At 40.2% G+C, this 11,570-nt stretch overlaps 1 protein-coding gene across 4 annotated transcripts in view; it reads left to right on the forward strand.

Annotated features, from left to right (window-relative positions):
- The window catches only part of pargl (poly (ADP-ribose) glycohydrolase, like), a 12,762-nt gene extending 4,714 nt beyond the window's left edge, over positions 1–8,048 (forward strand). For 3 of the 4 annotated variants that reach the window (XM_010774168.1, XM_010774167.1, XM_010774166.1), the window contains 17 exons: positions 1,407–1,487; positions 1,696–1,779; positions 2,093–2,490; positions 2,971–3,090; positions 3,275–3,361; positions 3,760–3,831; positions 3,923–4,009; positions 4,100–4,260; positions 4,340–4,413; positions 4,499–4,571; positions 4,960–5,035; positions 5,125–5,272; positions 5,929–6,007; positions 6,616–6,724; positions 7,172–7,268; positions 7,350–7,478; positions 7,558–8,048. In XM_010774168.1, coding sequence (XP_010772470.1) covers positions 1,409–1,487; positions 1,696–1,779; positions 2,093–2,490; positions 2,971–3,090; positions 3,275–3,361; positions 3,760–3,831; positions 3,923–4,009; positions 4,100–4,260; positions 4,340–4,413; positions 4,499–4,571; positions 4,960–5,035; positions 5,125–5,272; positions 5,929–6,007; positions 6,616–6,724; positions 7,172–7,268; positions 7,350–7,478; positions 7,558–7,676 — 1,992 coding nt within the window. In that variant the 5' untranslated portion in view covers positions 1,407–1,408 and the 3' untranslated portion in view covers positions 7,677–8,048. Of the gene's footprint in view, positions 1–44; positions 144–1,406; positions 1,488–1,695; positions 1,780–2,092; positions 2,491–2,970; positions 3,091–3,274; positions 3,362–3,759; positions 3,832–3,922; positions 4,010–4,099; positions 4,261–4,339; positions 4,414–4,498; positions 4,572–4,959; positions 5,036–5,124; positions 5,273–5,928; positions 6,008–6,615; positions 6,725–7,171; positions 7,269–7,349; positions 7,479–7,557 lie in introns of those variants that run through there. The other variant, XM_010774169.1, reaches the window with a different exon arrangement.
- Positions 8,049–11,570: the final 3,522 nt, after the last annotated feature.

The raw sequence follows: 11,570 nt of genomic DNA on the forward strand, positions 1-11,570 counted from the left end.
GGATTGGCCACCAAAGCCAGGCAGGCACATGATCACCATAGCCATTTGAGGCCGGACCGGACTCGGAGGGCTTTCCTTTGCTTTTCAGCTGTCAGATTGTAAACAAAGTCACGTGACTGGGGGCAGATGACAGCGCTGACAAGGTGTGTTTTATCGCAGTGAGACTCTAAAATACTAATTGTGGGCTTATCATGTTTATTCGGCCAAAACAGAAAAAAAAGACTTTCACTCTCTCCAGAGGGGCAGGTCAGCCAAAAAGTTCAAAAGGGCCGTTGCCCGGGCAACATTAGCCCGTACCTGTGCACGTCCCTGACTAACATTATGCATTAACGTTTAGTATATCCAGTGGCGGCGCCAAGCTAGGCTACAGCCATACCAATGGCTTAGCCCCACCATGAAAAATGATGCTAAAGTAAGCCAAAATAAAGTCCGCCAACTCGCGTGGAGTAAATTGCACAGACAGCAGTTAGTAAGATTGATTTCAGCCACTTGTCTGGAAATACCGAAGACTAGAAGCGGTTTTGAAAACTTTTGTCACGTAGTGATCGTCTTCTCAATAGAACATCTTTGATAATGTCTTCTGGCCAATCAGAATCACGATAACGGCGTGGTGTTGTTGCAGGAAGTCCCGACGGAGAATTCCTTTCCTGTAGTACATCTACATCGATACAACGTTGATAGAAATCAACAAGTAATGAAATAAGACCCCACGGTTTGATGATTGATGTGTGTGTGCTGTCTTTCATTTGACACACAGAACAATGGGGGCTATCCACCCTTATCCACAATGTAAAGTAAACCACACAGCCTCTTCCCTCTTCTCTCTGTGAGGAGCAGCAAGTTCAGCTTTCAGAACAAAGTAACAAAAAACTAAAATGGCATTCATTTTTTTAAATATGTCGTGTAGTAATACATTTATTTATTTTTCTTCTCAAGAGAGTACCAGAATGTGTATTTTATGTTAGTATATCAAAAAAATCTCCTGGGGACCCCCCTGCAGGGGTGGGGTTTTCAGCATGTCAACTCTTTCACCTGTTGGGAAATTGCAGGATTAGCTCCAGGTCTCTCTTTTTATTTACTACAAGACAAATGTGCCTTTTTATTTCATACAGTTCAATTTGGATTGAGACAGGGAAATAATCTAAACCTCACACGTGGCGTTTCACTGTCAAGGGGAGCATACGTAATTACATTGCAAATACTCACTTGAGCCCCACCACTGTATGGGTTAGCCCTACCATTAAATTACCCAACAAAAATACTCTGGAGCCGCCACTGTTTATATCAATGTTAAAGCTGTTATGATCACCTACAATCAGTTTTGTAAGGCGGTCATGAGGTCAAAAGTTTACGACCAATCCCTCACTTTCTTTTTACAAACTGTCATGTTTTTGTCTTACCTCCAGGGATGGCTGAGGGCCAAAGCAGCAACAGCTCCATGAATATATTGAAGCCTGAAATACTGCACAATTGCAACAAAAACTCAGGTGAGGCCTCCTCTGCATATAACTATTAAAAGAGTCTACTTTAATTCCACTTCATTAATAAAATGTGTTTTGCTTCTTGTTGCTTTACTGTAATTTAGCTTTGCAGTGCAGAATGTTGAATGAGGAACATTTCCCTGAGCTCACATTACATTTCAGTTTAACCCCTGTAAGTGATGTAGAGAGTTGAAGCCTGCTCTCTTACCTCCAGATGTGGCCGACAGAGGAGAAAGCAGCAAACGCTCCAGGGAAATGACAGAAGGGCTTCAGACTGGAGAACTGCACAAGAGCAAAGGTCAGGCCTGCTCCTCCTGCATTTAGAGATGAAATAAGTAGTTGCCTATTCATAGATTATAATATCAATGAGGGAAAGTAGGGAGATTTCATTCACAGTATTTATAAAGAAGGGAACTTGAATGTTTTAATTGGGAAATCGTATCAGACACAAATTATAATTCCCAGGAGAGAAATGTATTATTACAAGTTTGAAATGTCCAGCAACATATTCTGGATTTATAAAACATCCTGTTCTTCTTAATTGTTTCCTAGAACCTTTTTTGTGTGTTTCAGCCACTTCCTTTTCACTGTAATTTGTCTCTCACCTCCAGAAATGTCAGTGGACCGCAGAAACAACTCTGAGCAGGTGAAACAGTGTTTTCAATCTGATATAAATCCTGAGGGAAAAGCAAGCTCAGTTCAGGCAAGCAGCTCATCCCCTGGACCCCCCTCCTCTGCACCTCCCTCTACTGGACCCTCCTACCCTGGACCCTCCTCCTCTGGACCTTCCTCCTCTGGACCTTCCTCCTCAGTACCCTCTTCCTCTGAACCCTCCAGTTCCCCGGATGTTGTAAGTGCTACACATGTTGAGGGGGCTGAAGCAGTGAGGAAGAAGAGGGAGGACGGCCCTTCATCTTGTTGCCTGCTGAAGGATATGAAAAGAATTCCACAATTTGACAACAAGCTGGGACGTCTGGACTTCAGCAAAACGCACACTGTCCTCGTAGATGTAAGATGTTAGCCTTCTTCTTCTATCTCCAGTAACTAAGTGCATTTACTCTAGGGCTATACTCAAATACAATGTTGAGGCGCTTGTACTTTAACTAAGTAATTCATTGTTCTGCTACTTAAGACTTCTACTTCACCAACAACTAAGATCATTCAACAAATTAAATTATGAATTCCACAATGTAGAAATACTCTTTTATAAGTCGTGCAAAATGTATTCCTTAATCAGATATTGGTGAATAAAATATGCACCAATATCTGATTCTATGTGACATTATTAGATTCATCAATATTAGAGCAGCATTCTACCTTCATAGATGATTGATGTTAAGCTACTTATAACTAGTTTATATACATTGAGCTTGTTCAGTCAGATGGTTCCTCTCAGGGGTCAAGACATGATTAATGGGAGAGGAAATAAGAGATATTATGTTCCGTTTTATAATTTTCCTCTCATATTTTTTTCTTATTTTATACTCAGGTGGCCGTTTTCAACTGTGGAGCAGGACTTATGCCTCAGGATGGAAGAGACGTGTGGCACAGTGACTTTGTGAAAATGCCGTATTCTCAGTCGAGTTACATGAAGACTGGATTTGTGATGGTTAGTTTGAAGCTGTTCACATCATGTTTATCCAGAGGTTGGTAGGGACAAGACAAGTTTTAGGAAATATATGATGTCCTCATTTTCAGGGATACAGATACATTCTCCTCCAGAATAATGGCGGATTATATCAAAACGAATAGAGTAAATGTCCTGAGAAGTTATTTGATTTTTCCATTTACAGCCAACCAACAAGGTTAGGTGGGAAGTGATCTCCAAGCAGCTGAGCTCTCTGTCCAAGAAGACGACAGCCAGCGTCAATGATTTTGAGGTAATCTGGCTATTCCATCACCATTTGCATATTTAGTTTTGCACGTTGACCATATTTCTCAGACTGTGAACAATTGTACATTCCTTCCTCTTAGTTTCAAACACTCTATACTTGTTTCTTTTGAATGTATGTATTTAGGCATCCCCTCTCTCCTATCATAGCGATCACTATCAATAAAGGACAAATGCCCCAAAAACATACATTCATGTTTTGTAGTACATTTCCGTTTTAGATTTTTGAATCTTGACTCTTTTCTCTCACTGTTATTTGGGACAAGAAGTAAGGCACAATCCATACTGTATATACGACAACCAACTCGGCAATAAACCTGATTCTTATTCTAACGTGTCTGCAGTAAACATGGATTGTACTCCTTCAACCTGTGTATCTCTCACTAGGAAGCTATCATCAAATATAACCCAAAGTACAAAGGTCAGTGGTCCTTTGATGCCCTCTCCAGCTTCGTTAAGGTCAGTGCCCACGTGTTAACACATTATTCAAACATCTGTTTTGTGGCAGAAACCCCTTTAATCATTTGTTATAATTATATTTCATCATCAGGCCATCCCGAAAGGAGATAATTACTCACCCAAACTATTTCAAAGGATAGCTGAGCTGGCCTTGAGGCTGCCTGAGCTCGTGAAGAAGGTATGACACTCACTGTCTCAGCTTCACTCTACAGTAATCACTATCACATTGATATTTGATAATTGACCAAGTTTGCATCTATGTTTCCAGGCCGTCCCGCTGCTTAAGAGGGGACACACTGCAGCCATCACCCTGTCGCAAACTCAGATAGCCTGCCTGCTCGCCAATGCATTTTTCTGCACTTACCCTCACCGCAACGCCTCCGGTCCTAAAGCAGAGTACCACAACTACCCCTCCATCAACTTCACCAGGTCAGAAAACACCCATACCACTCTGTTGCACATCCAATTGCCAAGCCTAAATAATCTATTCTTCTCATTCTGCATGTAGTCTGTTTGGTACCTCGTCGCCCCGGAAGAAGCAGAAGCTGAGGGCCATCATGCATTACTTTCAGGAAGTCACAGGTGAGAGATAGTTGATGCTGAACCTCATCTTCCTCCAGTTTGTGAGGAGTGTCAGTGAAGATCTCTGACTGTTGCTGTCTTTCAGCCAGGGAACCAACAGGACTGGTGACGTTTGAGAGACGCTGCCTCAAGGACACTGACTTACCCAACTGGGGAAGGTAATAATATTATTAATATGTATTTATAGAGACATCTCAAACAGTTATACATGCTATAATAACTAAAAGAGAATTCATGTTAAATATAAAAAGACTATAGCCATGCTAGCAGATCCTGTGGGGCCAGCAGTGTTCATGTCATGGATTTATATAACCATTTTCCAACTTGTAAACATAGTTGAACTTTTTTCAGTACGATTGGAAAACGCATTTTTTCTTTTTAAAGCTTCAGGTATATTCAACCTGTCTATTACTAATAAAGAAATACCTTCAGTATAATCAAACAAACAACGTATGTTGACCTTAAGGTGGCACCATATGAAAAGTAAGGATCACTAAAGTTTGTGTAAAGAAGTTAACTCATTATTCTTTTTTTTTATCGTGGCAGCTGTAACAAAAAGATGTATAAACTGCACGTTGCCTCACATGGCACCATTGAGAATGAAGGAAAAGGAATGCTTCAGGTAAGATCTGAACTAAAGCATCGCCTTCCCAACTGTTTTTGTCCAGAATTTATTTAAATAAGATTTCTTGTGCCTTTGCTTTTGTGCAGGTGGATTTTGCCTCCAGCTGGATCGGTGGAGGTGTGCTGGGCTCAGGTCTGGTGCAGGAGGAGATCCTGTTCATCATCAATCCAGAGCTGATCGTGTCCCGCCTCTTCACCGAGAAACTTGGGGACAAGGAGTGTCTGATCGTTACAGGTACCGTAGTGGAGAAATTATAAATGGATTAGTTATTGTTGATCAAATTAAATGTTTTAAATTACTTAGTAAAAGGTTTTATGTGATTGTAAACTGAATACCTTTAGGTTTTGGAGTTTTGGTCGGGCAAAACAAGACATTTAAAGATATGAACTTGTGCATTTTCACTATTGTTTTGACATTTTACAGACTAGAAAAGTGTATGTGTAATCATAAGGAATCAGTGAGCCACATGCATTACCATAGCACACAAACTGTAGTTTACAGACATTGCCTGATCCCCTAAATACTGACCCAATTGTTGATTAATCCGATTTAAAATAGTCCCCAAAAGATGTGCTTTCAATCGTTTGGTTTGTCTTCTATAAAAATGTCAGAAGAAGTTAAATGTTTATGTTTTTACTATCCTCCCCAACTGCTGTGGACAGCTTAAATTATTGCCAATCTCTTCTCTGGCGTTCCCAATGTGTTCTGCTTATATGTGATTTTCTTAATATTTTGGACTGCCGTTTAGACAAAAAAATGATTATTTTTGTGTAGCGTTCTTAAAGATTTACCATTTCAGTAAGAACCAATGGGCTTGGAGCTGAGAGAGACAGGAAATCAGAAAGTATTGAGACAGACTAACTCAATGTTGGCTTTTCTCTGTTTCTCAGGCTCCCAGCAGTTCAGCAATTACTCTGGTTTCGGGGACACCTTTCAGTGGAAAGGCCCTCATGAGGAGCGCCTCAACAGGTATAATCACTGTCATGGCCTGGCTCTTGGCCATAACAAAAACGTGGAACGGACACGATATAAGGAAGATATTTATTGTAAACCAAACGACTAAACAAAAGAGCTACCACAACGGGATGTGTTAATCAGTAAGATCAGTAGTGTAGGCGTGGGTGTGTGAATGTGGTGTGGTGCAAGGTGTTGAATGCCAAACTAAGAGGAAGGGAAACACAAGCATAAGTCAGGTAGCTGCTCTCAAAAACAGATCCTCCAACCGAGAGAGCGAACGAGACACTGGCCGTTTCTCAATGTCGAGGAGGCTTGCTTGGTAGCACATGTATGCTGGGCATTTAAACAGTGATTCGGCGCCACTCGATGATGTAGTATGCTTGAAATAGTGGCTCTGGAGCAGCTTTACTCGACATTGAGAAACGGCCTCTTGCTCGAGTCTTTCATTCCTCCGATACCGGCGGCCAGGTGCCCTCGATCAGCGCTGATAGGGAGGAAGGGAGACCGTTAAAGGGCCATACACACACAATAGGAGAGAGTAAAGCAGGGGTCGTCACATCACTTTTATTATACGAGCCACATTTGAATACATCCGGTTTTCTGACATTTGATCTTTTTAGAGACGAGTGGGCTCGGCTGCAGAGGCAGATCGTGGCAATCGACGCTTTGCACTTCAGAAACAGAAGTGAGCAGTACAATATGATCGATGTCACACGGGAACTAAACAAGGTGAGCTGTGTGTATTGTTATTTTGTCATTAATCATTATTTTCATATTATTTGACCTAATAATCATATACTAAAAGCCCATATATGGTATCATCTTTTTTTTGTTGCCATAAATCAATGCATAACCCACCAATCTTTTCCTGAAATAATGGTATAACAAATCTTAAAGGAAGTAGCCAACCACAACTTATATTTTTGCCTTTAATTTGATTAAATATTGTATTTTTCTTAATTGATCTTTTGGCATGCTACAAACAGAAGTAATAAAGTGTTGGCTCTTGTTTTGGAAAAGTATGTTTGCTTCTGGCTTTAATTCAAAGGACTTCTCAACAGTAATTGTATTATTCTGCATGACCAAACATTCTGTATCAATAGTAAAGTTACATTTGCATTTTATCAGGCATTGTTTTATCTATAGTAATCATTTTTCTTTTTTTCCTTAAAAAAGGCATACTGTGGATTTAAGGGTCATCGGCCCGATGAGCCCGACATCGCTACAGGAAACTGGGGCTGTGGAGCTTTCAATGGAGACAAACAACTCAAAGGTACTTTTTCAGTCTCCATCCATTTATTCTTCACCCAGGAACACATTCGACACTTGCCTTGAGCTTTTCCTTCATTTCCAGCTGTGATCCAGCTGATGGCAGCAGCACAGGCAAAGCGAAGTCTGGCCTTCTTCACCTTTGAGGATGAAAGTCTGAAGCAAGGCCTGCAGCAGACGCACCACCTGCTGGTCACAGAAAGAATTACAGTTGGTGAGAGATTTCAGGACATCAGACTTGTGAAATGTTTCTTGTTGGTTCAAAACGTTTCTAATCGTCTTATATTTTGCAGAGAAACTGTACAGACTCCTTGAAGACTACTGTGCCACTCAGCTAGCGCTCGGCAGTGGACATGTGGATCTGTTTGAGTTCATCAGGATCAACTTCAGCCCTTCCAGGAGTCTGCTGTGAGGACGGATTCATCCCCACCTCTGCATCTGAATTTTCACTTAAATCTAAAAGGGACCTTTAAGTAAAAGAAATGAAGAAGCGTCCGTATTGATTAAAGATCATATTTTGCAAATGTACCTTATTTTGATCGTTAAAAGCGTAGCGATAGCCAGGAAATCTGGGCAGAGAGAGATATGATGTGTAACAACGAAGAAAGTACATGGTTATTGAACAAGGCGGTTTTCAATGACATGCCTTAAACAAGGCTTTAGATCAATTCATCCAGAAGGTGTTTTTGATTTAGTTTCTACACTTTGATTTATTCACTTTTTCTTGAAGCCAACTGGCCAAGTTGAGAAACTCATAAAAAATAAAATGTCTTAGTGTGAATCATATGTCATTTTAGCTCCATCAGTTGCTCTAAAGCCTGAGAGAAGTTAGCGTTAGACCAGTACTCTCACACAGCTGCTGCAGGTTTTGCAAGTTAATCCATTAACATTCAGCTTTACAAACCATTGTGACAAGGCAGTTGTTAGTGAGTCTGCTCTGCTGTACTACCTCTTACTGTACTATTACAGCCGTTCCAAATCAACTGAGGTACATAGTGTAGGACAGTGGTTCCCAACCTGGGGGGCGCGAAGATCGACTTTTTAAAAATTGTTTTACTTTATTTATTTTTTTACATATAATTTTAAAGCAATACATGATTGTCACTAAAAGCCTTGTAGTTACATTACAATAAAATATACAAAATAATTAACTAATTAATTTTAATAAAAATTCAAGTTAGTAGTATTAAAGGCATAAAAAGACAGAAATGTATAACTCTTTCTTTAATAGAAATGTTTCTTCTGCCCGTAAAGTGTCCAAACCAGGCTTGTCTGGATAAGCGCATTTTTAAAAACATTATCATTGTCCATGCAGGTTTCAGTTGGATTATTTGTCACAGTTGCTACGATCAGATCGGTCCCACTTGCGCCGTCCTTTAATTTCTTCATACAGCGGGAATCCAAATGAATTAATCCTGAGTCCAATAACAATCAAAGTCACTCCAATAGTGCTCCTTAATTACGCTTTCATCCTCCTTTAACAAAATACTTCACATTCATCCAGTTTGTGACAGTAGTTGTAGCATTTTGAGACTTTGAAACTTGAATTACCGCTGTTACCCCCTTGTGTGTGTGTGTGTGTGTGTGTGTGTGTGTGTGTGTGTGTGTGTGTGTGTGTGTGTGTGTGTGGTTGGGAACCACTGCTCTAGAACATATTGACCTGTTGATAACCCAATGGGAAGAGTCGCTTGTAACAACATTAATGCCATGACAACCATTTGAAAAAAGAGTGGTGGTCACACTGCTAAGGCGGGAGACGGGAGACTAAAGGAAAAGCTTGGTGAGAAATGGAGCAAAGGTAAAGCTTACGTTTGTGCTTGTGGGGAGAATGACTCCTTTCTTATGATGAATTCAGTCCAACAACCAGTTTACAGGTGTAGCCGAATTGTGAGTGTAAGTAAAGCAAAGAAAAACGTCTACTTTTATAAAGTCTTCTTTTGCATTTTAGTGTTTTAAACCAAATTGATGGGGAAACAATGCTGAATGGAAGCAACATTACTGGATCTAATTGACAACCATGGACTTAAGCTTGTATTTAAATATATTTTATACTCATGCTTCACTATTTTTTGATCAGTTATGCCTGATAGAGGTGCAGCTTAATCACCCCAAAACGAAGCGCTTTTGGCACTGGAGGCAGAGAAAAACATTCTGGTAAACGACGATCTCTGACACAGTTATCTCTTTGTTAGATTGTGCATTTTTAATGTGCTGTAAAAACCTGATTCTCGCTTCCAAACAATCGCAATTTTAGCAACCTGTGGTCAATTATTTTACCAAGATTGGCTCCATATTTCAAAATGTTCTCCTGCTAAATTAAAAAAATAACAGGGGAATGACCAACTCTTCCTTGTTGAGAAAAATAGGATTCAATTTCACAGGGAAAAGCGCTGGCTGCAGAGCATGCTGTATGCAGGTGGCGTCTAGACCAATTTGACTGGGTGGGGCGCAGTGGGGGCCAGTTATTTCTGAGCGCACAATAATGCAGGACGAAAAAGAGGAACTAACAGTTATGAAGTATTGCGCTAAGAAAAAATGCAATACAGTCATATTGGTATTGTTTCAGTTACACTTATTTATTTCAGATAAGATCTTATAGTATTGACTGTTAGCTTCAGCTTAAGTTTATAGTACAATTTTTGCATTAACACATATCATATTTATATAAAAATAATATAAATATAAAAAATGTCAATATATATAATATGAAACCAGTTACATCTCTACTTTACGTCTACAATCTTGTGTTACAATAGCTTTAGACTCACCTTCCAATTATCGTGGTAGTCTCTCAACAACGTTTAGGTATCTAGCGATGGCAACAGCCTTCTGATGTTCCGAAGTAATTTTGTTTGTTGGTTGCTGCGTTCGAGTGAGGAGGTGAGTGCGAGCCGGTGCTAGGGTGGGGTGCTTGTAGTGCATCCGCGCTTGTAAGTGGGGCAAGACTCTGAATGATTAATAAACGTTTATTTCGCCTATTCTGTCATGTCAATAAATCTGTAAGGATAAGTAGGAGTGCCATTTTTTTCACTTTAAATTTTTTAGGGGACCACAGGGGGTCAGACGTCAGTGTTAGGGGCCACTGGCCCCCCCTAGAACCGCCCCTGCCTGGGATGGCGAAGCTAGGGGGCACAAAACAGCATCAAATAAAACTAAATGAGTGATACGACAAAGGATATCTCCAAATCAAATATGCACATTTTGGAATTAATTAGCACATTGAGGACTTTTTGTGAGGTGCAGCAAAAATGTATATTATGTTTGGGTGGTCTAACTGCAACACTAATGTTTCACAAAAAGTCAAATAAGCCAGAAGAAGCCGAGGCAAACCGGTTAGAAGATTGATAGATAAAATGACAATCTACTCCCACATAATTTACAAGCTTGAGAAAGCCAAAAGCATGTCTCATCAGATGATTATTCAGTCATTTCAAACTAAAATAATAATCCTGGACGAGCTATTGAACATGGTGAACAACAGCATGCTGTTTTATCATTTTTGCGCGTGCTGACATTTAGCTCAAAACACAGTATGTCTGAAAGTAATGATTTACCTGGTAAAAACATATCCAAATAAACAAAGTCAAGGATCAAACTAGGTCATGCGACAACAGATCGATAAACTGTGTGTACTGCAGTTATCAGCATGAGACTGTAGCATGAGCAAAAGTAAATGTTGGTTGCTTGGTAAAATAACTTGTTATAGTATTTCTTCATAAGCAAAGCAAGCTTTAAATTACGAATATCATCTCACATCAATTCATCTAGCTCCCTGGTGAAGTTTGAAAGGTTGGTAAACACAAAATAATTACAGAAGAATAATTGGCCTATTAAAAATATATAACACACATTAATATTCTGTCCCGACACCCATCCTCTAACAGACATACCAAATGCGTGCCCAAACCTCGCGACCCGTATTCATCTTCCTCGCTCCTCCCCTCTCCCTCGGGCGGGGGGGGGGGCTGCCAGTCGCCTGCAGCAGACCCCACACTCAGAGCTCAGAGACCATGTGCTGTAAACCCATTTTCTTCACTTGTGTGCAAAAACAAAATACCAAGCCCTGAGACTCCGCTGGATGTTTGCTTCAAACAAAATGAGGTTTGCATTGTTATTCAAAACATAATGGAAAGAACAGTCATTTTGCTCGTGCATCGCGGAGACTTCTTCTGAATTCCTGGCTCTTTTCACCCAATATGTTGCTCTGTATGTGTGGTGTTCATGGCTGTTACTCTCCATAGTCTGGAACATGTATTACTGTATCTGACCTTTTCTTGATGGCTTACTATTGCGTGTGACATGCTCC

This window comes from Notothenia coriiceps, unplaced genomic scaffold, assembly GCF_000735185.1.
Source record: "Notothenia coriiceps isolate Sejong01 unplaced genomic scaffold, NC01 NC01_scaffold00013592, whole genome shotgun sequence".
NCBI classification, from domain to species: Eukaryota; Metazoa; Chordata; class Actinopteri; order Perciformes; family Nototheniidae; genus Notothenia; species Notothenia coriiceps.